At 35.0% G+C, this 27249-nt stretch overlaps 1 protein-coding gene across 1 annotated transcript in view; it reads right to left on the bottom strand.

Annotated features, from left to right (window-relative positions):
• IQCM (IQ motif containing M) overlaps nucleotides 1-27249 on the bottom strand; it is a 110699-nt gene that overhangs the window by 12460 nt on the left and 70990 nt on the right. The window contains exon 12 of the mRNA XM_072335807.1: nucleotides 7275-7433. Coding sequence (XP_072191908.1) covers nucleotides 7275-7433 — 159 coding nt within the window. The remainder of the gene's footprint in view (nucleotides 1-7274; nucleotides 7434-27249) is intronic.

The raw sequence follows: 27249 nt of genomic DNA, 5'->3' as shown, positions 1-27249 counted from the left end.
GCTATGTCATCATCTGTCAGCTACTTACATGTTCTGTTAAGTTAGAAGATAGACCCAAACTGAGTTAGGCAAAACCATATCTGCTTCCAGATATCAAGCTGGTATTTCCTGGAAAGATAATGCCTTATCTGTTCATTGTAGTCCTTGGAGCTGCCAATAGGGCATACAGACACTATTTTCAGGACAACCAAAAGAAAACAGTCATGAATATTAAAACTTTGCCACTACATTACTAACTTTAGCATGTTAGTCAAGACAGTTAACATTTTTATTAAATATCATACTTGCTAGAGACTATTCCAGGGAACAAATGCAGTACAGGAATAAGTCCAGCAGCAATGACTCTAGGGAAAAAAAATTCCACAAATAATTGAAATCCCATCTTCTTAATATTTTGACTAGAAACTCACTAATGCTTAAGACATTCTTATATTATGGAAAGTGTCTTATTAATCTGTATGCCTACTAATCCCAGGGCCTGGTTTTATGTAATGTAGCAATGCAAATAACTGCAGGTATGCAGCTTCCTACGTTTCTATGGACAATTTGTCACATGCACCAGATATTACTGAGTTATCATCAGGAACTCAACCAATCGGATCACTAAGATCATTGGTTCAAATTTCATACTACAAATAAAATCCTCTGAAATATCCTTCCTGTTGATAAAGTAAGGAGTTTGCTAAGCAACAGCTTCAGCATTTCTTTTTGTGATTGAAAGCCTGATAAAAGCTACAAACAGTAGAAAATGGGATGTAGAAGATATTCAGAAAACTAATCCCCTTTATGCTCAAAATCTTCATTGGCATCAAGTAAAACAGACAAAGGTAATGTTTTGCCTACAGTATCTAAAAGCAAAGACAAGTAGATATTTCAGCAGGATTACAGCATGTAGCCTTCACTTATTTTAAACACAAGTTATTCACTAAATATTCTGTAAATTTTTAAACAATTTAATTATCAAACATTACAGGAAAACAACATAAACATTTATGAAAAGTGGTACACTAAGCAGTTAGAGCAGGCAAAAAGAATATAAATGTGTAATAGTAAACAGTAAACACGTTTCAAGAGCCAAGAAAGTCAGATTTAAAGAATTTCTAGTTTTATGAAACATAACTGACTTGTAGGATTTTAGAAATCCTGCCAATGGATTTCACATTCTAAAGACTGCAAGCATGAATCACAGATTTGACTACTGAATTTTTTTAACTTTACACATAAAGCTATATTTGTGTTCAGTTAATTAAAAGCCTGTTTTTAAAAACAAAAAGCACCTCAGGTACATCACACAAGGCTCACTTTATGTTAAAATTGCAGGAAAATAACAAGCTATCTGCTTACACATATATGGGAAGGGGAAACGGTAATTGTAATTAAAACAACAACAACAACAAAAATAATGTTATTCAGATTTACCATTCTGAATATTGTGGTCTTCATCTGTAACATTAAAATTTTTATTTCCAATGCATTTGATCTTAGGGTTGTTCAGACGTAATTCCCACAAGAAAAGCAGTTCTTGCTGTGGAATTCTAAAGCTTTTAAGTTACTAAAATTGTAAGTCTGTGTATATTTGCTATACATGTAATACAGAGCACTTATCTCTTTGAGGCAATTATGGTCCCCTGAAGTCAAGGTTTTATTGCAACCACTGAAGTCAAACCTAAGCGCCTTTTAGCATTTGCTGAGGATTTTCTTCTGCTCTCTACCTTGGACTGAGAAAAATGTTAGCAAACCAGTTGAATCACTGATTGTATACCTATGCCATTAACCACCAAAATTTTGACTTGAAATTTCATTTTGCATGTATTCTTTTAGCACAGAGACTAAAGTATAAGAAGATCTTCCTATTCTACTCATTCTTCATGAAGAACTGCATACATTCTATTATTTTATATGAATTATGAAATCCACATTCAAGTGGACTCTCAAAGTGCAGGTAAGATATATGATAAAATATACTTATTTTTCAAGTATTTCTAATGCATGGGGCAAGTCCTTCCTGTTCTGGAAATGAACTTACTGCTGTATTTCTGAAACTGCAAACTACCTATCCTCATCTATTTTCAAGCAAAAATTATTTTCACTTATTTTTTATAGCACAAATTTCTGCATCTAAATGTTGAGACAAAAAATATCTCCAGAGCACTCGCAAAGCTGGACAAATATTTATTGTTCTGCCATGAATTCATCAGCAAATTTTCCCAGAAATTTAAATTCCTAGTTTAAGAGCAGAATTCCAGTTAGGTTCATACTAGAATTATTTACGATCTCTTTGTAAGATCATAGCAGCCATTTAATACACCTTTGGATTTATAAACTCTCTAACAAAGGGTATCTTGATTCTGTATTGCAATTAAGACTCATGTTCTTAGCCTACTAGGACACATGAGTAAGACAAACTCCATCTAATACTGTAACTGCAAAGAAATATCTCTTTACGATACTATCTCATTTTAACTCCTTAGAAAGGATTATATCTTGTTTCATGATAAGCAGCTAATGACAATCCAGTAATAAATAGTATTTAAGATAAAACCAAATGTTTTTGGCTGCTGTCTTTGATATTTCCAAAAAGTGTGTTGGTTCACAATGAAAGTGACAGGTTGATTCTTTTTTTTTTCTCTTCTATTTTGAAAGGTTTGAAATTTGTATTTCAAATACATTGAAGGAAATTTGAGACTAACAAGTATCACTGAAAAACAGTGACATCTTTCACTCAGAAGCTGCAGAAAGAAAGGATGATGACTACTTCAAAAAATAAAAACATTTCCCAAATCCATTTCTGCTCTTTGCCTATTATTCAGTGCAATATAATAAATATTAATAGTTATGTATCTACAATGATATATGCCTATACGTGTACATATTCAATTATATTTCTCATAATAAAATTACTTGTAAAACTTTTTAACACACTATATTGTGTTTGTTTTCAAAACCTGAAAGAGAAATCCTGTACTAAAATTAGTCCTTGCAATCTACAGTGAATTATGCCTTACATTTGTGATATATCAGTTTAATTCAGTAGACGCGGAACAGTTTAGAAATTATCCTGTATCTGCATTTTGTGGATTCTGGATTATCCTTGCATGCTTCAAAATGGTTCAAGCTTGACTTTGTGGATACATCACCAGAATAATTTGAATACTCCCCGTCATTTTTCTGTAATTCTATCTCAGGCTTCTCTCTGTATCTTTTAAGCGGACTTTCAGATGACCATAATGCAAAGCCTATTTGAAAGTCAATGTGTAGTTATCATGCGCTGTTGTTTGTGTTCCAGGGGGTCTACTTGATCTAGTCAGGAGACAGAAATAGAACCTTGAGATTTAATTGACTGGTCACAAACATACGTACAGGTCAAACAGATTTTAAACTCTGACTCTGAAATGCAATAGATGAAATTTCTTAAAGCTGAAACCACTCCTATAACCTCTTAAATACAAAATTACACCAGAGTTAGCTTTTTTAAAGTTACTAAATGCATTTCATTATTAAATGATCAACAGCTACAGACACTTATGTTGATGAGTAGCTTTCCTGCCCTATTGCATACCCTGTAAGTATTTGCAAAACAAAGGCCTTGCAGAGTAGTGCTTGATCTTTCATTTGTGAGGCCGAGGGCTGAATTCCCACATGGTTTTTACAGACAGCTTTACAATTCCCCAAACTATAGCAACACATACTGCCAGACTAAGGCAGTGGAAGAAAAAGCTTTGCAGAAATGCAAAGAAAAAAGATATAAACATATAGTGGATGTTGCTAGCCTAGCCCACTGGGCATATATTGTTGGTCACAGCATGGATCTAACACTGTGGGGTATGTTTACAGAATGGAATATGGGGAACTACCCTCACAAACAATCGTGAGAACAGTGTATTCATTCTTATGTGAAATGTATTGAAAATTGACCCTGTTGAGATGTAAATGAGGAACTGGATTGTTGTGGAAATTCTAGTCGTTCATGTGCTTTTTAGATGTTGAGTTTTCTTTTAAAGCGATCAAAAGTGTCTTTGAGTCATAACAGTCAAAGATGGCAAAGACCACATATTGCTCTAATTCTGTTCCTCATGACATCTTGCAGAGATTAATGCTAGAAAGATATTAATAGAACTTTTTGTTCCTTTACCCCAAACTGACACCATATGAAAAGCTTGCCATGATAGCTTTTCAGTATCATCTCTTTATTTGCAAAGCTATACCGTGTAAATTAAACTGGGAAAATCACATCAAAGCTAAAAGAAAGAGCTAATATGCACTACATACAGACATTTAAACACCTGTCATATTCCCCCTTTCTCAGGTAGTAGAATAATCATTCTACTCTCTGAAGGATTAGTGCTTCAGCCTTCCATTTTGCCTTCCTTCCTCACTGTTTCTGTCTCATGGAACTGCTGAGTCCACATTTGCAAAACTTCTTAAGTACAGGATAAGACTGAACATAATATTACAGTGCTCCTAATTGGTAAGATATGGTCCTTTCAGGGCCTTCTTATCACAATTTTGTCTAGCAGTGAAAGGAGTTCAAAAATCTGAAAATTGCCAGGATAGCATCCCTAGCAGAGACTCCTTACACTCATAATAATACTAGCAATGATTAAACAGGCTGCTCTGGTCATACATTAGAATGTTGTATGGAAGGGACTGATCTGAATTACCACTGAAGGGTCCTACTGACTCCTTGAGGTTGTGTAGGTAAACACTAGGTTTCTAAATTGGTTTTTCAAGGACAAGACTTTCTTCAAAAACCTTTTACAATCTTACTGAGCCATTCACATTAGCCGCACTAAGCCCACTGGTATGCTATCAATATTGAAATTTTGAAGTTATATTCAAGAAAGCACAGTACTGTTAATTCTTGTGGTATTGTTTCCTTACTGCAATAAAACATTGAAAAAAAAAAATTTTACTTTACTAAAAATGAACAGCCAAGCAAACAAACAAACCAAAACAATACAACAACAACTAAAACCCACCACAGTGTCTTTGTTTCATAGAGGAATAAGACTTTTGTAGCAGATAAAGTAAAAAAGAACTGTCCTTCTTTTAAAGGAAATATTTTACTAAAGGCCACAAATAGAAAAGCTGATGTCATGTCACCATTAACAGTATTACATTGCTTAGTATTTAATTCAAATTGTTCACAAAGCAAAATGAAAGTAATGCTCAATCATCCATACCATTATTTAAATAAGGAGCTTCTTTCCACCTAAAAGCAATTCAGAAAAGTGAGTTTGAAATATTATCCTATTCTCACATATTGAAATTGGGATATATGGAAAGCTGAAATGCTTGAAAAACTTACTGCAGTGACAAAATTGAATTTGAATTAAACCTTGATGCTGTGACTTTTTAATCAGTGAAGCAATCTGAATACAAAAGCTGGCAAATAAATTGAGTGGGAAGATGCATTTTTATATAGTTATTTTTCCAAGGGGAAATGAGTATTATCTTCCATTTTCCAGTTAAAAAATACAGTAAAGATTACTCATCCCTAAAAGAGATGTTAGCACACTACTTACTGGAAATGTAGGAGCAGTAGTAGTTGATATAAGTGCAGAAGTGTTATGAAAACATGCTTTGTATATCAGTGATGCGAACAAAACTATTGCATTTCAAAAAGGGTTTAAAAGCTTAATTTCTGCTTATTTATTTAAGCATATGTAGAATTTTTATACTTAGATTAGAAATTCACAGCACACAGCGCTGGAATCTGTAATTTACATACGTAGCGTAAATATATGCCTATGGGAACTTCCATATTTGAATTTAATACAATCACAGTTCAGGGATTATTTCTCTCAGATTAGATTTTTTCCAGCGAGCAAAAGCCCTGCGTACAGATGAGTTGGGAACTGGGTGAAGTGGGTATTCACTGCACCTCAGTAACCTGCCAAGAGATTGACGTATCTCAGAAGACACAGAAACAGACCCAGTAAGCAAAAAGGAGTAGATGATTCTTACAGTGTTTATGAGCATTAATGGTAAAACAATAAATTTGCAGTGCTATCCAGAACTAAAACACTTATTGGTAGAGGAGTCTCTGAGCTGCAGAAAGTCTTCCTTCAATAGACTAATCTCAAGGCAACTACTGCATCTCTCTTGTCAACCACTTTAATAACTGCTGTAACTCAAGAAGATGTAATACGCTAGTCATAAAGCAAAAAAGTCCTCCAGAGGTAGATCTTACCATATAGATCATAATCTCACTGAAAGATCTATTTCTGTCTCTTCTACTATTCTTGACTGCATTATAATCAAAATCTGAAAGAACAATATGCTACCAAGGAACTGAATGAGCACTTCAAAAGAGAAGCCGTTATCTAGAACATTGACTAACCTGAGAACATTTAAATACTTCAGGTCATGACAGACTATTAATCTCACACAAACAACGTCTGTCTCCAAGTCTAAACCAGCTTTTCTGTATAAAAATCAATGGTTTTAACCATTCATAGCAGACAGGGATGGGGCTCAAAGAAAGTATAATTTAGCATTTTTCAATGCTAGTTCAAGGGTTACTAAAACAACGGAAATGGGAAAAGCTTTTGTAAGTTTGCCTTAAAAATATTTGTAAAGGTTAAAAAAAAAATCTCAATCAAAGCTTTACAGCTATTACAGTCATGAATTATTAAGAAAATAGAGTCATAGAAAATCAGTTAGTTTGAGAACAGATCCTGCTTGAGATTTGAGAGACTAAAATTTTTTCTAATTATAATTTTGGGGATTTTTTTGTTGTTTTGAATAATTTTTTTTTTCTTTGGCTGTTCTCTTGTTCACAAAATTCCTGATTGCGATCATTGGCCCTTTCTTACTTACCTCTCAGTGGCATAATGCTCTGAGGCACTCTAAGATTATCTGCTTGGACTTTACAGTGCAGTACAGCCTTAACACTAGCATAGCCCAGAGAGCTTCTCTCTAACATTTCTATCTCCCACCTTCTACATGAGCATCATGGATTCTTTCTGCACATCTAGGTTCATTTACTCGTAAATGTCTGCCTGCCTTCTTTGCCTTCAGAGGCAAAAACAGCAGAAAATCAGCTTTGTCCTGAATTCAGACCTTCAAAAAGATGACAACCGAACATGCTTTTTATAACACTGATACACAGAAAAAAATTTGCAAATTAAGGGTGATGCTGGGTTGCTGAATTAGCAGATTTTGTGCTGGAAACTCCTGAAAATCAGGGATTTTACTTGGTGATCCATAAGATACAACATTGTTATGCCTTTCACTATGTTCACAACCTTCTGAGAGGCTGAAATTTTTACCTGATTTCCTGGATCCGCCTCTTCCATCCATGAGAGGGTGCAGCCATGGTAGCGGCACTGTAATTACATTCTTCACTTTTGCACCAAGAGGAGGAAACAATGTGAAAGCCATTTCAACTGCTTGATGCTTTTTGATGTTTTTAACAGAAGTAGCAGAAGCTACAGAAGAAAAAAAGGATAACAATCAACATATTTTCTCTGATACTTATATGCAATTGACACCCACATTAGTAACTCCTATAGCTAGATTTCTTTTTATTACTTTGAACATATCAGCATAAAACTATGGACTTGTGCAAGACAAAATGTTAAGACGTATGCAGATTTACTGGCTGTGCAGCTACTGGATATGATTCAAAGCCAGGAGAAAGATGCCAGTTGGGAAAGATACAATTAACTACTGTCTAATACCTCAGCTAGTTCAATACACAGATATATTCTGACGCTCACTAAATAATATGGCTTAATCTTTTCTGAGCCCAGAGATAAGCACAACAAAAATTCTCACAGGCATGCAAATCCTAATGGAAGATGGTTACTGATCACAAACTGTAGCACACCTTAAGTTAGACCAGAACAGACATGGCAAAAAGCAATACCTACTAACAGTACCCTAGTAAAAAAACAGAAAGAGATAATATTTCAGAGATTCCTATCTCTGTTTTGACATTGATCCTCAACAACAGCTACATATGAAAAAGTGGAACAGTTCTGACTTGAAAAGGTCCTACACGTGTGTCTTGTCCATGTACTTGACAATGCATGCAAGAGGTGTGAGTCCTCATGAGATAAAGGAGTTCATGTATGGAGGGCTCACTTTCTTGGAAACTGTAGCCTCATTCCTGCTTGCAGGAACAGCTAAAACAATGCAGATTTCTGAATATTGTATTTTGTGTAGCAACAATTTGTATACCTCTCTAGAAGCCTGTTTGAGTATGGAGGAGGAGTTAGTTTTCCTTCTGGTTAACACCAAATGCAACTTATTTCCAGGATGCAGATACTGATACTCACAGTTAGAACACCTTTCATACCTTTCAGAAAAGTGCAATGAGCCAAATGTCTCATAGTATGGTATTGTTAACAGTCCTTGTTATTAACCATTTCAGCCATATCTGAAGCTCCATCTGTACATGAAGGGATCTACATTACAATAAATTTCAGGGCCAACTCAGCAATGAACTTTCCGTGTTTTTCTGTTACAGTTCAATAAAATCACTTTGTGTTATATTCGTTTCCATATAAAATAAAGTGAATGTCACATTTTTTTTGTCATACCATTTTTATTTAACACCTTTTTTCTATATCCATTAGTTTAAAAAGTTATAACAAGGCAAATCATCTATCAAAATGAAAAATGCTGTACTCCTTGAGCAAGGAAAGGGGAGTCTAAATAGAATGTCCCTGCTCTTAAATTAATGGGACTATTTTACATTTAATATTTTCTTTTAAGGAGTTATGTATGCACTCCAAGATCATTAATGAAGAAGTACAGAATCACAGTTTACAGTTGAAGGGCAAAACTGCTAAAAAAGCATTTCAGAGTCATGTCATTGAGAGACACAATGGAGAAAAATAAATGCAAGGATCATTGATCTCTGATATCATAATTAAACATCCAGAACTCATGACAGAAAGAAAGGATAATAAAGTCCATTAAAACTTGACTTGAACATAAGCTGCAAGACTAATCAAGCAGATATACTAGGGAAGGCTCAGGTTTATAAAAAAATAAACCTTTCCTTTTAATTAACAGCATCTTAAAACTAGATTTTCTGTTACAATTTTGGCTTTAAACAAGACTGTTTGTTTTTTCTCTATAAAGATAATTCACCCATGTCAGATGAACCAGTCAATTCACCTGTTGGTTTTGTGACATTTTACATTTCTGTCCCCTAGAACCACTACAGCAGTTCAGCTATCCATCATAAATCTGGTTCTCACTTGCCATCCAGACAACAATACACACATTCTTGGCTTTCTATCTAAAATATCTGATAGAATAGATTTACCATGGCTTTCTTAAGCAATACAGTTACTGACTTTTTAATGAGTTATACTGTCACTGCAACAAAAGAAAATTCACAGAAATCAGAGATAATTCATCCTAGCGAGCTAATGGACCTTGCAGAAATAGTGTTGGTTTCACTGGTGGTTATTCTGTAGAAGTAACGGAGAACAGCCAAGGTTCCAGAGCTGGGAAATGACAAACCATACTACCTACCTTTAAGGGATGAAAAATACCACCAGCCTCATAGGGAATTACTGAACAGAGAATTCAAATTCAAGTTGCCTAGTTAGCTAGTGAATTGGTTAAATTCCAGACTATTGCAAAAGTATACTGAAAAGTGAGTAATAGTATAATTAGCAACTAGAAAAGATGCATCCCTGTGATATAAATATTGTTGAACGCAGGCATCCTGCTTAGTTCTATGCTACCATTCAACCCAACATACAACCAGTCTGACATAAACACTTCCATTTGTGCCAACAGTTACAATGGACAAATTTCATCAGACTTCAATATGAAGAATCCTGCAACCTCTAATTGTTTCCCAGTACTTGGGCAGAAAAACTTTATTTTGGCAATGTCCCTTCAGACCATTCATTTTTCAACATTGGACTGAATTTGACAAATAGTAAGCTATAAATTACAGGCGGACCGTACTAAAAAGGACTTGCCACATACAACAAGATGGAACATAGGTCTAACACACTCTTATAAGAATATTCTGATGTAGAGATTGAGTCTACAAATTCATCAGTTACAAAAAAAATGTTAAAGAAACAACTGCTAGGTTTTAATTTATAGAGTTTTAGGAAGGCCGTTTCCCTGCCAGTTACTAAAAGTTTCTCATAAAATCACATGATAATAACGGTTTCCTCTTTTTTTCCCAAAGGACGTGTAAACTAGAAACCAGCAAACACAGAAACTCTTAGAACAGGCAGGATTATTGAGAAAGACACACACAGAATGTTTCCGTTTTCAATGTAGCCCTAAAGTACTGTGATAAATAGTGAGTTATTCTTTTCTGGAACACATCATTAGGTTCCAGGACAAAAAAAATAAATAAATAAAAATAAAAAAAAAATAAAAATCATTTTCTACAGGATGGGAAATGCATATAGCATATAATTTTGCAAACTGCTGCAGGAAACAACATTTCTGTGCAACTGAGGCATGAGAAAGGTCACAAACAAGAAGGATCACAGATACAGCTAAGTTACTGATGGGCGCAAATTCAATTAGACAGCCTTATGCTGATGCTAACTAGACATCTTATACTCCATACTATAAACAGAGAGTGAGCATTATCTTCACAAGAACTAAAGCATTCACTCTGTAATTCTATGCAATAAAAATACTGCTCACTGCTGGAATCAGGTCTGTATCATCTGCCTATGAAAGTCACACCAGCATGTTTTACTTATATTTTTCCTTACTGCTATTCAGAAATCTGTACGTTGATAGGATTCATCTTGAAAACATCACTTCTTAGGTCTTGGGTACTCAAAGAAAATAGCTGAAAAGTGCAAAGGTCATCCATTCTCATGAGTTATTTTTAATATTAGAGAATAACAGTAATAATAATAATTCTTTTTAACATAGAAGAAAATAAAAATCTAGATTTTGGTCATTCTTTAAACAAATTCAGTAAAGAAAGGAACATATGCTTGGTTTGTCCACCATTACGACTGCTTCCTTTTGAAAAATGCAATGAAGTATTTGTAAAAATGTACCTATTGTTCCTTGCTTCTTTTAGTTTCATAGTTTTCTCATTTTAGTTTTGTTTAAAACATTATATCTTTGATATTAGAAAATACAGTCTTTCTTTCTTTTGAACTATGACTGCAATTCAATATAGGGTATTGCTATTTTTCACTAATTGCTGCAGTTATTCTACATGAAATTGGTTTCAGAGGTGACAAAGTAATCCATGTCTGACACTTCACACAGCACATCACATTCTAGCTACCATTTTGTTAGACTGGCCCTCTACTGGTATCTGTCTAACATCAACAAAACAGCATGGTTCAGCCTCTACTGCCATACCACCAACTCTGACATCATTGGACAACATAATAAAATTGAATGCACTATATTTTTGGAGCAGCCCAGTCATTTAGAATATAGTCACAGGATGAAGGGCCCAAACCTGACAATTTCCTGTTAGGATTTAAACAGAAATCCAAGAAAATATTAAACAATGATTGAGCTTCCATTCAATGCTAAATGCCATGCGTAACTCTAAAATATATTTTCTTGTTCCATACAATGAGATAGTTACAACAGATATACCAAATGACTCTAGATGGATTGTGCTTTTGAAGCTGTGTTAGAACAAACTCTACATTTATCTTCATCAACACTGCAGACTTGTCTCATTATCCAGATTCATATTTGTTTGCCAGAGGATTTCAATTGTAAGAATTTGGTAGCTAATTCTCAAAATAGAAGAAATGCACTCATTACTCATTTAATATAGATATATGACAGCCTTAGGTGCAATAAAGCTTGCAGTGACTACAGTTTAGGATTGCTGTATTAATAATAGATAGCAGACTTATAAGTTTGATATATGTATTTTCTCAGATATCTCTCAAACAAAATTTTTCGTATATATAAAATATATACAAAATTATAAACAAAGTTATATATATGTATGTAACAACTGCATTCAGATGTGATTGCAAAAGGTTGCAAAGTCAAGTAGTTAAGCATTACAGTCCCTTTTGCATGTGCTCCATGATATGGTTCTTAATTTCATGATCCACATGAGCCCTGTTGATTTCACTGCATCAGGATCACAGTGTTCACCTTTTGAGATATCTTGTTTTCTCCATTTTCAGTGCATTATTCCAGCACTTGATTACCCCGTAGTACTCAGATTCTGAACCAAAGATGGAATTAGTGATTTCATTATGAGCTTTTTGACAGGACTCATCATAAGAGTTATCAATTGTACCTAGATGCTAACAGATTTACTTTTGCAAGGAACCAAGGGAGGAACAGGTTTTATTTATGATCTTTTCAGTACTTAGGAGGTAAGGCACATAGGATCAGACTTTTCACAACTAAGTAGGTACCCAAAAATGCATGAAAGAGCCTAATCGTTTTCCCTAATGTGCTAAAACACTGCATTTCCAACAGGGAGGTTCTTCTGAAATTTCTTCTAGAAGACTATCCACATCACTAGCCATGCAAATACATTTTAAAATCTGATCAAAACACAATATAGAGTATCCATAAATTGCAGGCTTCCAATCTTAGACATGTCGTACCTCATTTTCAGAGCATTTTGCATTCTATTTGCTTTAAACACAAGCTTTAAGCTGCAGCAGAAATCTAAGTTCTCAGTCCTCAGCATTTTTGCAAATCAGTCATCAAGATCCTAAGTCAGGCATCCAAAAATACCAAATACCTCTGCAAACACTTTTACATAAATGAATCATCAGCAAAATGAAACTCTTGTGAAGCTGCTGTGGGCAAAATTCAAATGCCTTAAACTAGGTATCCGCATACCTTTTAGCTTGTGCACAAAAAATGGAGGAGTCTTAACAGCAGTCTTCTTCACCATTGAACTGGGTGGCAATTTCATGCAAGTATGTACATGATCGCGCAATGGAAATCCATGATGTCTACATGTAGAGGCCAATTTGCAAATGCAGTGCAACTGATATGCATGTTACAAATCACTTGACTTTGCAAATCCAACAGGGTTATTCTAATGTTTTGAGGAGTTATTTTTATGTTTTTGTTTTGTTTTGTTTTTCCTAGTAGATGTATAACATTTAAGACATTAGAGAGCACAAGCAGAAGAGAGGGAAAAAAACCACAATAAAACAACAAGAATGTGCAGCTGGCCATTATAATGGTTGCTACAAGAAGGTGGAATTCATGGCCTTGCCTTTTTGTCAGACATAATCAAATCAATTTTAAGGCTCCCACAGTCTTATGAATAAAACTGCCCATAAGCACTAACAAAATTCTATTCTCTATCTAAACAGATAGTGCTTTCTGAAGATGATCAAAAAATATCTTTTTTTTTCTTCTCCTGCTTTCTGCTCTTCAGCATGTACAAGTTATTCTGAAATGAAGTCATATTTGTAGTAGTGATATAAAGTCAATAGAGTTATATCCATACATGGAACCTAATCTAACATACAATATTTACACTGAGTCTGTTGTCTATTTTTGTCTACTCCTGAACAGATCACCTCACCTATCATATAAATTCTTATACTGGCTTTCTACAATTATATAAATGGCAATAATTAAGTGCGTTTCTTCTAGCACTTGTAATTATTACAATAAATCATCAATTGTCATATAGTAGGGCTATACAAAACTTGAAGGACATCAGAGGACATTTCTCTTCCTATAAAAGTATTTACTTATCACATCCACTGCAGATATAAATGAACAGGGGAAAAAAAATAAATGAAAAGTCATTGTCAAAAGTAATACAGACTCTTGAATGCTCTAATAAATTTCCAGTGTACTGGAAGGACACTTCAGTTGTTGGCTAACACAGAAACAGAGCATAATGATAAGTATATCTTCACCAACACTGAAATATGTGTAAGGACAATAAAACTATATATATTCTTTTGTTCAACATCTTTGACAGTGAACTATCATTTAGAAATAATACATAATAGCTCTATAATGTGTAACGTATAATTATGTAAATAATTAGTATAATCTTGAGATGAGATGAGGGCTATTAGTGGTAGTGGATACTCTGAACCTTGAACATTTAGTCAAAAAGACCAGTGACATCCAATCAAACTTCTTTAAAATGAATTGCAACAAACAATGGCAGCACAGCTGCTATTAGAATTATAATTGAGTTTAGGAGGGAAACAGCAGCTGAATGCAATGTAGATAATTAAGGAGCAAGCTTTTGTTAACACTATCAGTAGGGTCATGATTCTGCAGATTGTGAACTTATTATGTCTGAAGAAACTAATCTATTTTTATAACAGAGGTATATTTCTGCTTTTTATACCAATAAAGTATATTCTGGCTACAAGATAGCTGATCACTTATTTATTTCAAGTACCCATTTAGAGAAATGGTAAGCATTTACAAAATCTAAGATTACCATGGAAACCTTATTCTTTAATGCTGAGGATTATGGGAACAATTGATTGTACAATTGGGATGAGTAAATAACAAACCTCTGTGTATGACAAAGACCATAGCTAGTAAATTATATTAAATAATTACTCTCTTCTAGGCTACCAGACATTTTACTTCATCACAGTATTGAAAGGGAAGAAATATACATCATGTGAGTGAATAATGAAAACATTCAGAAAATACAACACTTAGGCAGGCATAAATTGCATAAATACATGTTCTTGTGGACTTAGAATAGATGTAGCCCTGGGACTGGGAATTACAAGTATGATCTAAAATTTCTATTTCCTGTTGTGTGTTGACTAATCTTGAAACAAAAATTGCCCATGTAAACAAGACAAACAAACAAGAAACACCAAAGTCACACCAAGCTTGCAGCTTGGCAGTAGTCAGGCAATGCAAGATGCTTGACCACTGATAACCATGAGTCAGGGTTCCAATAATGGAAAAGAGATCATTAAAATGCCAACAACATTACATCCTCTTAGCAATATTGCTGTTATAATCTCATGTTACTATAATAACTGGTACCTTTTAAACAAACTAAAGAGCACAGGTCCGCCAAGTATATTATTATCACCATTCCATACTAGTAACCCCTTTAACTCATGTAGCACTCACTCAAGAACTTTGGCTTAAGACAATCCTGCTCATAACATAGGTCATTTCATTGGCAAATCTAAATTTGTTAGGTACAAATGAGTAATCCTGCTTTGGAATCTCATTGACCTCAATGTGTAAATAAAGCAAGGAAAATGTGTCTGACTGGCAGCAAGCCACGACTGTGCTGTGTGCAGTAAAAACACTAATATGTCAAAAGTGATTTTAAAAATATGCTTTGATATTCTGACCTACTGAAAGTTCTAATTTTGACCTACAATCTACTATAACAGTCTAATAAAAATATTTGTAAAATATTTTAACATTATTAATCATTTGCTGGCGGTTAAGCTATTTGCATTTTTTCTATTCCTAATTCTGAATATTCTGAAGTCTTATGTCACTCGAATTTGTAAAAAGTAAACAAAAGCTTGTCCTAATTTCCACCTGTTTTAACTCTGTTTCTTTGGGAATTCCAAGATAGAAAAAGCTTAATTTGGTCATTGTTACAACAGAATTAAAGTATGCTTCAGTTAAGATTCAATAATGGTATTACTTCAGTTCCTTTTAAGGGAATCTGTTAAAGAAAAGGTATCAACCAAAAATAAAAATTAAAAAAAAAAAAAAAATTCCTTCTGCTCATATGCACAGCATCTTCTCATGTCTTTACCTGTAATTCTGGAAAACTTCTTTGAAATAGACAGTTTTTTTCTAAATTATTTTCAAAAGCATTTTGTGTATTAAAGGTAAAGTGCAGCCAAATGAAGAAACCACCAACACACAATCTTAGGAATCCTGTACTTTGTAAATATAAGGAAGTGTGAAAATAATGAATGGACTAGTAGTTCCTTTCTGAACATTTCAGAGAATCAGTGTGATTCAGAAACGAATGAGACAGCAGCATATCAAACATGAAACTAGTAATTCCCCAGTAGTCAATAATAAATATATATATATATTACATATTTTTATGGAATACTTGAAGGCTTTCCCTGACATGACCAGATTTCTTTAAGAAAACAGCACTGGAAACCACTGTGCATTGTCCCTAAAAGGCAAGATGTGTTATTCTAATCAGCCTCTATAGCATCATGGCACAATTTGCACACTAGCTTCAGGGATTTGTAGACAATATATTCATTTAGCAAGAAAATGCTTCAACTAATTTAAAGACTATTTCTGTGACTGTGTATGTTGCTATGATCAACATTAAAGATGATGATGCAAAGCAGCAATCAACCTAGACTTGCACTTCTTTCACAGTCTTTACATACTGTTCTAATGCAATTCTGATACACTTGAACATTTGAGCACGAGACCTGCTTTGAGATAAATTTACTGCTTACTGATTAACTAAATCAGCTCACTGCGATCATCTTTACAAATCTTTTCTTCTCCAATCTGTTATGTCTTTAAAATAGCATTTTTTATACTTCTTCAATAATGAAAACAATTTCAAATACCTTGCATGAGTTTTACAATTAGAGTATCTACCAAAGACAATAAACTGCTATACCCAAACCCTCTTCACTCCAATCAAAATCTTCTAGTATCTTCTCCACTGTACCATTATGAAAGGGGTATTGAAACTGACATCTCTCAAAAATCCTCTTATTAAAATGTCTTCTACTTTTATATGGTAGTCTGATTTAAAGTGCAAACATTTTCTTTTTCTTTTAAGTACAGTTATGAAAAAATGAACATAGTCCACAAAAAGATTCAAAATAATTCAAGTTCAGCAAAATTCTGGAGTTTTAGTTTTCCTTATGCTTCATTTTTGGAAAACTCTGAGTGGCCATGAATGAAAAGGCAATAATCATGTCAATTTTTATATGGAAGGAACCTTTTTTTTTTCTTGCATAATTGTAATGGATGCCCTGAGACACGCCATTACATACTGTTATCCCAACAGTAGATGGCCAAGGCTCAGGCAGCATTTCACTTGAATAGGTATTAGTAAAGAATCTGGTCTTCAGGATTTTCCATAAAACGAGAATGTGATTTCTAATAATGCAGGATAAAAGATAAGTCTCATTTCCTTTGTAGTTTTGGAAATAAAAAATAGATTTCTTCCTAAAATGAAGATATTTACTGCAAAACAACTGACACATTGTTAAATACAGAAGCTTTCTTAATTCAGTTTGACAAGATGACTTTTCAGCTGAAATATACTTTCTCCTCCATTCCCCCTGAACAGCAGTTAATACTCATCTTGATTGATCAACAGGTCACATATGCACTTCCTTTTTCTCTCTAAAAGCTTTCTTTCCATAGGGATGTTTTTGCTACTCCATAAAGCAAATGATTAAGAATAAAACCTGGAAGCTGAACCTTCCTAATTGTTGTGCCGCTCTGCCACTGAGCCCATGAGGTAAAGCACGTTTGTATGAATGCAATTTGAAAAATGACTTTGTGTGAAAGCCTTACAGTACACAACTGAAATTCATTATGTAATGATGTCTAGTATAGTACAATAATATTTGGCACTTCTTTATCACTATTATTTTTAAGCACTTCATGAATATTTATTCTGCAACTAAAATGTCTCCCCAGAAGTAGAACAATGTCTACTGTAAATAATAGTATGTTGCTTTGTTATGCAGTCTATAACTAAATAGATATTTTATAATTTAATAGGAATTACTAATGACCTTGAATTTCATCTGAACTCTTATCCTAACTTCAGCTGCAAGGAGCTTAAGCCTGGAAACTCAAACACAAGCAACTCCCATGAGATGAGGCAGAAAAGATTTGAAAATCTGAACTGAAATGATTTCATGAAATGTATTAAAAAACAGGAATGTCGCTGTGACTCCCATTCCTCTTTCACTCTTTCTTTTTCTCCAATGGAAAAATTATGTGACAATTTAAAAGTTATGTTTCATTTATTTATGTCTGCTGTGCTTCACATGTTTGATATTGAGACAAGGTTAATGACAGGCAGCTTGCATTTGGAATTGAAAGTGGAGATGCTTAAGGTGGTTCCTAGATCCTGTGGGTATACAGTAGATAGTGCCAGAATATACAGTAGATTAAGTGATGCTTATCAGAAGTAAATGTTTGCTAATTTTACCTGTCTGTGCAAAGAGAATGGGTTCAAAACACAGGGAATGCAATATCTGAATTTCACATGTACCAGCTGCTCAAATTCAAGGTCAAATCCCATACTACTTATAAAGACTCCCACGTAGTTGATTAATGTTTTGACTGTGGTACTATGTTAGATTTCACATTATGCAATGATTATATATGAGCCATCACTGAAGGCTTATATAGGATCAGAGATGTTTGGCTGATTTATTTATTGCCTTTACAATGCTTCCATGTTAAAATATTTCTAAAAACCTTAGCTGTAATTAAAGACAGAACCAATGGTTGCCTACTAATAGAGAATCACCACAAGATTTGGTTTATATCCTCTATTTAGTAAGGGATTCCTAAACTGAACTTATGCTAGAAAGAAAAATAAGAAAGAAAACCTGTGAACACAAGTAAAATGTCTTATTAAGCCACAAAAGAACCATACTCAGAGTTTGTTGCTATTAATGACTTCTTGTATTAATGTTCGTAAAATCACCTTCACCAGATTCTCCATGCTTCCATGTTCTAGTAGTTGAATAGGCATAAACATATGGATAATTCAATAGTGTGAGACTTAACAATTACTATGTAGAGGTGGGCCAATAAGAACTTCCTCAATATTTTTTCCCTCTCATGATGGAGAACTAGGCTATCAACTCCAGGCAATTTATTTATGTCTGAAAGCTCACAGAAGGCTTGATTCACTATGTGAGCATGGCCAAGTGCAACGCATATATCCGTTAGGAAGCATATCGTCCTAGGAACCCATTGCAGTTGAAAGAATTAACTGCTCTGTTGTAAAGCTTCATAAACTTGTTTGTTATTACTTCTGCTGCACAGAGCCCCAAATGTCCAGCACAATTTCTTTCTGACTGTATTGTCTACTAGCAAGTAGAAATTTCTGTTACTGAATGGGTCTTATTTTTTTCCTCTATATAATAATCTTCTTAAAACAATATGCTGGGAGCTGTTAGGCATTTATTTACCATGGTGGGTTAATCTCATCTAGGGAGGTATAGAAACTCAATCATGAGTGCTACAGTATATAAGCTAATTGCCAGGATAAAACCAAATGAATAATTACTTAACTTCAGAATGAGGCCTGGGGGAATTTTTCTTTAATAAAGGTTTAATTCACCAGTGATAATGAATGCAATCTCACATACTACTGAACAACACCATTAGCATAATGGCTAAGATACAAAAAGCATAATTAGACCTAAACAGAAATGTTAATTACAGCCATGAAGCTACCAAACAAAAAGGGAGTCTTCCTTTACTTGTGAAATGTGTAGCTAAAGTAATCCCTGTGAATGGGTTATCAATTCTGCTCCAGTGACTGACAGGCAGAAATTAAAAACTGAAGCTTCCTTTGCCATTTGATTCCAGAGAGAACTGTGATTCACACAAGAGAATTAGAGTACAGGTGAGGGTGGTAAAATTCTGTACCTCTACTCATAAAGCCTAAAATTTACACTCCCATGCATCTGAACACTACACTACAATTCCATTTTACAAAAAGGCAGGCTCATCAGATCTGGTCAGGAATATCAGATCTCTTCCAAGCATATTTGCTACTCCCAGACGTGCCTACTGTGCACAGCACTGTGTAGCTGTACAAGGAAGTGTGGCAGCCTGCTGGCTAGGCAGCTGCTGAGAAGTTTACTGATAACAAGCAGCTTCATTTCCGGCACTAAAAACAACAATAACAAAAGCTCTTTGTACACAAAAATTTGCACAAACTCTTATATCTTGCTTAAATGAAATCTGTGAGATGTCCTCATGGAAGAGCACTCTTTTGTGCCGTTTCTGCTGTGCATTTCTTTCATCTCATGCTGCACAAATATTAAATTCACAGATTCAAAGAACTCAAAAGTTATAAAATATGAGAACTAATGTTGTATTTTTTTCCCCTCACAAGATCTTATTCAGTATACGAAATGGACACTGACTGAATGGGGAGCTATTCAGATTTTCTTTTATCTTCATCCTTCTGTGTTTGATTCCAGGCCTTATTTAGCACACATCATCAAAACCCTGCACTGCATACAAAATTACTTATTTCTTCATGGGCTTTTTGGTGGTTTTCTCAGCTTTTTTTTGTGGAGCTCTCAGCTCTCACTATAATTAATCTATCCTCACAACACCTCTAAGAAATCATATAATTGAAGCAGAGGGAGATGAAGGCCACACCGCTAAATATTCACTAACTTGTGTGCCTGCTTTGATTTGATTTTTCTATTCAAGGTGGGGGGAAGCCATTGTTTGTGCTTCTGTTTATATGTTTCAAACACAGAATCTGTTTACAGGTACTTTACATATGAGCTTATTTCTTGTTTATGGACATATTAATCTTTCTTTTTAAAATCTGTGAAAACTCTAACTGAAGAGATCTGTTGATGATCCCAGTAGAAAATGGTGCTGAAACTACAAGAAAAACTTATTGAGTTTTCTAATTTCATTATAAATTGGAGAACCTGGGGTCAGATGTTGGAAAAACAATTCTACTGTACATATAATACCACTGCCATTGAATCTAATGAAGGCTGTCATTTGTTGAAACCTAGCCCAAGTTCAGAAGCATAGCAGGGAACAATCATGCCCTACAGTGGAATGAACCAGTGAGTGTCCTGAGAATGTGGACTGACAGGCATCTACAGAAAGAGCTGAACACTGAGTGGTGAATATGGCCGCTTTCCCTTAAGATGTCCTGAAGAGAGATTAGTAAAAGCGATTTCTGTTCTATAACAAGTAAGTGATGAAGACATTGATGCTAAAGCACTGGCTAAGCCACTCTAAGGGGAGGAGGTTTAAGGTTCATCTGCTTAAATAGATCTCTCACCACCTGGCCATGATATGATACTACTTTTCCTGTTTGATCTGGGCAACTTTAATAAACAACATTCAAGCTACAAGATATAACTGTGGAAAAAGAAACAAAACAAACAAAGAAAAAAGCAAAACAAGAAACAAAAACAAACAAACAAACAAAAAAACCCAAACAAATTCCCGATCCATTATATGACTTTCTTAAGCAGTAAATAGGATATCCTTCTTGGTGATAAGAAACCTGGGCTCTGATTCTGTTTATGTACATTACCCCATGACTATTTCACATGAAATAAATAGAAACAATTATTAGGGTATGGATCAGAAACCAAGTGCTTCTTCTTCCCAGGGCCTGACTCTTAGCTCAAGATAGGACTTCTGCACACCCTGGATCTCTTTCTTTAGTCTAGTGACTTGTAGAGCCCTTTCTGACCATCAGAACAATTAAAACAGTCCAGTCCAACCCACTCAGCCAGCACACATCGCAGTGACTAAGAGATTAATGTGAGAGGCTGGAAACATACATTTGAATCTTTTCAGGCTAGATAAAGTGCTAGAACTTTAAATATTCAGGCAAAAACAAACAAACAAACAAAAAAGAAGCATATTGACTTGATAAAAAGAAAAAAAGTCATTCACCACAAGGACAGTCAAAGAGAAGAACAACCTGCCCAAAAAGGTTGTGTAGTTTCCATTCTTTCTGATTTTCATGATTATATTCCATTAATCTTAAGCAACCAATTCTGATTTCACAGTTAAGCCTTCTTTCAGCATAAGGTGGAATCAGAGATCTCCTGAGGTTCATTCCAAATTGAATTATTCTATGCAACCACAGGTAAAGTGGGTAGTAGCCTTCTTCATCAGCTACTCTGGAAAATTCAGCAGTTGAAGCCATGCCCTGTGAGGACCCCATCTTGCAATAGACTGCGAATTCTTATCAGACAGAGTCTTTACATCTCACCTATCTGTCTGATTACAGGTGATGTCCATGTATAGTTGTAACAGATTATTATTCTATTATTTTATTTCTGCAATTCTGGTATTAAAGATACATTAGCCTTACTAGAGAGTAAGCATATTTAAAAGGTTTGGGTTTGTGTTTTGTTGTTTTTTTTTAACCATTTAGAAAAGATTACTTTTTAATCTTGCACAGAAATGACCTATTTGTCTGAACTGCCCACTCCATCAGAATGCTATGTAACTTAAACAGATTTCAATCATTCTGCTCAAATTATGATGCACAAAGCTAAACAATTTTTTCATATGAATTTGTCATTCATGCAAAGTAAGGTTTTCTGGAAAAGAAAAAAAAAAAAGCCATAAAACTAACAAAAAAGAACAAAGGAACAGCTGTAAGTCAAGAGTTCTTATGCCAAAACACTGTTCAGCTGGGTTCCACATTCATTTCTATCCTCCACATCATACTGATTATAAACTTAGATGCAGATCTAATGTTTTCATTTAATCCATTTTTTTCCATATTTTAAATTCATTGTATTTAGTGAACATTCAGTTTGAAACATTCAATATCAAAAGAAACCCCCACAGATGCAGGGAATTTGAATAATCAGGTCCTCATAATCCCCAAACTTCAATCTAGTGAAGTCTCCGTGGGATCATTTTAAACGTGCAAAGGAAACAAATGACCAAATTACTCTAAACAATTGTGAGATAACAGATGAAATAAGCCATATGATTAAAATATTGGTACTTACATTACAGTGGTACCTTCAGTCCCCCATGGAAATATCAGCCTTATTGTGCCAGGCATTGTATAATCACACAACGGACTACTGTCCAGGAGAATCAAAATCAGGTCAGAGATAGTCAAGTTAGAGTGCTGGGAAGTCCATTTTTTCTCTGGCTACTGCTGTGTGTCAGAATTACTCACATTAGTGAATACTGTACGTTGCTACTCAATTTTAGGGGAGAATTTTTTTTATACAGTATGGACATTCACAAATTTGTAGGTTGGGCTGATGTCCTCTAAGACAGATCTGTGCTCCACAGATTCAGAACAAATGAAAAATGAAAAATGTGGTATACACTCACAAAATTCATCTTTATGCTGAGAATGCAATGTTCATTTCATGTATTCTTGAAATATAGCAACTGACTAAATAAAAGGAGTCCAAAGAGCTAAGAAAAGATTTCTCCTGAGAACCAATGTAGTCTAAAAAACAGAGGCATAAAGTAAAAGTTGCCATCTAAGGTTTCAATTTCATCCTTTGATATAATGGATGACATACATGCTTATGCACTATTGAAGATACAGCACTGGAAAATCAGTAGCTAAATGTCTGCAAACATCCATACCAATGCTATGAGCTTAAGTGACATCTTGAAAGTGGCATACTTAATTGTCTTCTTTTGACTGTTTTATCCATGGGCTTTAAGGTGTTCACAGTGCTACATCTGTTATAACTGTAGAATCAAATCTGAATATTTTGTGCAACAGCAATTCTTAGTTTATCAATGTACCTTTTTCAAAAAGAAAATTTTTCACAGTGAACTGGGTGGAAAAGAAAGGCTTTGCTACATGACAACGGATATCATCCTGACTATTCCAAGGTATTAAATCTAACTACGGAAAGACTGTTTTATTGAAATGCAGCAATATTTTGTATCCTAGCCTTTCGCTATCAGCTTTACAAGTTAGAATAGCAACTGTAGGTTCATTCAAACCAGATTTGAACAAAAAGTTATCTGCATAGTGCACATGTCCTTGTCTGCATCCATTTCACAGACAAAAAATACCAAAGTTTTCAGAACAATTCCTGATAATAAACCATGCTCCTTACTTATCATCATTTCTTTATGCATTATTTATTTTAATTTGATGTTGAGTCACATCCAATGACTGATTACAGGGCATGGTCAGTTCTTTTGCAATGCAACTTGTAACTCTCATTTTGGCTGAGTAAGAAACCGAACAGCTCATTTCTTTACTTTCTACATGTAAACCTGGATTTATCTATTGTTCTTTAATCAAGTCAGGTCATTTCCATTATTTTCCCTCAACATACCAAACATTTCCGTTCATACCATATATTTAGTTATTACTTAGCATTTATCAACACTTTTTTGAGGTGTGATTTAGAAGGGAGAGTTGGATGGTAAGCATTTTTGGCTCTGAATTATTTATTAACAACCAGGAAAGTATTTTTCATCTCTGTATTTATACTGTTACACAAATCACTCTCCTTGACAAGGTATAAAGCACATCTGAAAATCAGGCAGATTCCTAAATATCAATTTATTAGACTAAACTTAGGCTCTTGAATCTAAATTGCATTTACCTGCAGGTTCTCAACCTCAAATTCACCCTTTGTATCAGGGAGCACAGTTTCTCTGGCATCCCTTTTATCACCAGTGAATAAGTTTATTCAGTCTTGAGAATGCACTTTACCACCTGTCAACACCATTTTTTGGCTGTGATTTGTTTATAATGAAGCTTTACCAACTTCCACTAATTTGCATGAAAGGCCAACCTTTTCTTAAAACAACCAAAGGCTTTACAATTAGCCGCTGCTAGTTTGTTTCTTTTCAGCAATGCATCTTGCCTCTATGCTGATTGCTGGGCTTTGGAAATAGACTGAACATGTATTTATTGACTAATCAAAAATACAGTAAAAGTAGAAAGACACAGCAATATTTAAAATCTAGCTGATTACCCTTTGGTGGCAGATGACTAACAGCTTACCTCAGCAAAGCAAAAATTGCTGCCAAAGGTTTCTTCATAGAAATAATCCTTATTTATTATCCAAGTTCACAGCTGTATACACTGCAGGCAGTAACTAAAATCACTTAAAAAGCACGATGCTAAAAAACTAAACCCCAAGCTTACGTGACTGTGATGCTTATTAAAGGTCCAAACCTTCCTCATTAAAGCCAACAGGAGGTGTTCTGCCAATGATTTCAGTAGTAAAGGAAATTATCTCAGGGAAAATATTCAAACAAATTCATGAAGTTGCATTCTGCTCATTAGCAGTAAATGTGTGATTCTCTCTGGCACGAACAAGAAAAGTGCTAAACAACTCCTAAGAATTCTTAGGTTACTCAATAGTCTCCTCTCTTGAAATAACAGGACAACAATAAAAGACCCCTCATACACACACACACACACACACACCCCAGCTGAACTCTAGTACTTCTTTCAGGAAAAAAAAAAAAAAAAAAGAAAAAAGAAAAAAATAAAATAAAAATAGTGCTTTTATGCAGCTGTTGTAATAGCTTAATGGACAAAATCAACAATATATACATTGAACATTATTTATATAAGACCTATTAAAATCTCACTTATTAAAAATAATCAGTATTCAGTTTGTTGAATTGTATGGAATAAGACCAGAAGGAAAGAGTAATATTCACTAAGCAATTCAGCCATTTAACACTGTTTGCCTGGAGGGAAGAACACAGAGAAATAGCCTACTATATACCACACCTTCTCCCCACGCAGTTTTTATTTGTCCTTCCTGTGCAGCAGTCTGCAATATTTTCATATATACTGCTGGAGTCAGATATGAATCCATACAAGGTTAGGTGACAAAATATCAGCCAGTGATTTGAACTGGACTGAAATAAGGTAGGATCAAAGAGATTCTACTACCCATCCCCTCTCACGTCAATACCACAGAAAATAACTATTTTAGACAAAAAAATACTATTATTATTTTAATTAAAAATTTAAAAAATCTGATCCCACTTTTATTGATACTGGGTTTGGAAAGGACACTTCAAAGGATATCGCTGGAAGGCCCTTGATGAGCAGTTGCCCCTCTGCTCTGCTCACTGTCCCAGCCCTCGCTTCATGACATGTAAGCCAAAGCATGAAAGCTGGGAACCCTGATGAGTAGCATCCCTGCAGTGGGCCTGTACTCCTGTCAGGACTGGAAAGGTGATTGTTCCATTGTAGTTCCATCCATTGGGGCCAGTGAGAAGAAAGAAAAGCTGAAGTGCCTTGATGAACAAGCAAGACTCTGACATGAACTGAAGGACATAAAGGTTAACAGGCTAAGTATGGAAACAAACTTTAGAATAAATAGACAGACAAAGGTGTCTAATATGGCATCCTGAGGTTAAGCCTAGTGAGAAAACAAGTGCCTCAGTGCCTTAAGATCACAAAGCAGGAGCAGGTTGGGCTATAGTTAGTGAGCCAATCCACTCAGTGGTCCCCACAAATGAGCTTGCTGACAAAGTACCAGGCAGCAATTCCAGCTCTGCTCCCAGAAGCATGGTGAGAGCTGTATTATATCTGGACTAATTAGTCACATCTCTCAGCAAGGCTAATTAGGATCTGCACATGTGCTGACATGGTGATACTGTCTTGGATCAAGAGCTAGTACAGGCAATGCTATGAACCATACCTCATTACAAGGCAGAAGCAGCACCTGAAGTAACACAAGGACCAGCCATTTAAAATCTTACAGGTTCCAGTTAACACTACAAACTGTCCTCAAAAAATTACAGAAAAGTGCAGGTTGTGAATGAGAGGTGCTAGATAATTCACAAGGGAAACGTGCCATGCAAGGATTACCACCACAGGAAACCAGTTTATGATGCTTTTGTTTCTAAGTGCAGCAGTATTGCCAGCCTGGAAAGCATTCATTCAACAAGAATTAGACAGAGGAGTAATGCATTGGTATAACTTTTTGTATCCTATGCTTACCTATGCCATATCAGCCCAATAATTCAGACATAAAGAGCAAGCCCCCAGCAGGAACCCTTCGATGTTATACCAAAGAAATGATTGGGAACCTTGAGGCAGTTGAAGGCTCACACTTTTAAGCGTTATTTCTTTCTATTTTTCCAAGTTACAAAAGTTTCTATCTTTACTTTCTTCTACTGATCTCCCTTTTCTTCTCTGTCACTCCAGTTCTCCTTCCTACAAGTTATCCAGTACAGGTTTTCGTTTAGCCTAGTTTTTCTGCTCTCTTCAATACACAATACACCCACATTTGTAATGGTCTCAGTGTCACAGACATACAACCCCAAATGTTCCAGTAGCAGCTGCTAAATGCTGTTCAGAGATTCATAGACAGTTTTCAGACCTTCTGGTCATGCCTCTGATGAATCACAAACCTCTTTAGTTTCTTGCACAGGAAACCACTGACAAACCCAGCAAGCCACTGTACTTGCCTACACAAAAGGAGTATACTTCCCGAACAGTAGAAAGGCTAGGAATTTTTAACCTTTTCAGTTCCACTTGATCATTTTGGTTGTACTTTTGGCAGTTGTACACCCCTAAGGCAGGGATTCCTGGAGTATAAATAATCCCTTGTGTAGCATACTCTCTTAATTTGTGTACTCAGTCTTACTGTC

Source organism: Excalfactoria chinensis, chromosome 4 (assembly GCF_039878825.1).
Source record: "Excalfactoria chinensis isolate bCotChi1 chromosome 4, bCotChi1.hap2, whole genome shotgun sequence".
NCBI lineage: Eukaryota > Metazoa > Chordata > Aves > Galliformes > Phasianidae > Excalfactoria > Excalfactoria chinensis.
Note: the sequence above shows the minus strand (reverse complement) of the source record. Positions and strands in the feature narration are given on the sequence as shown.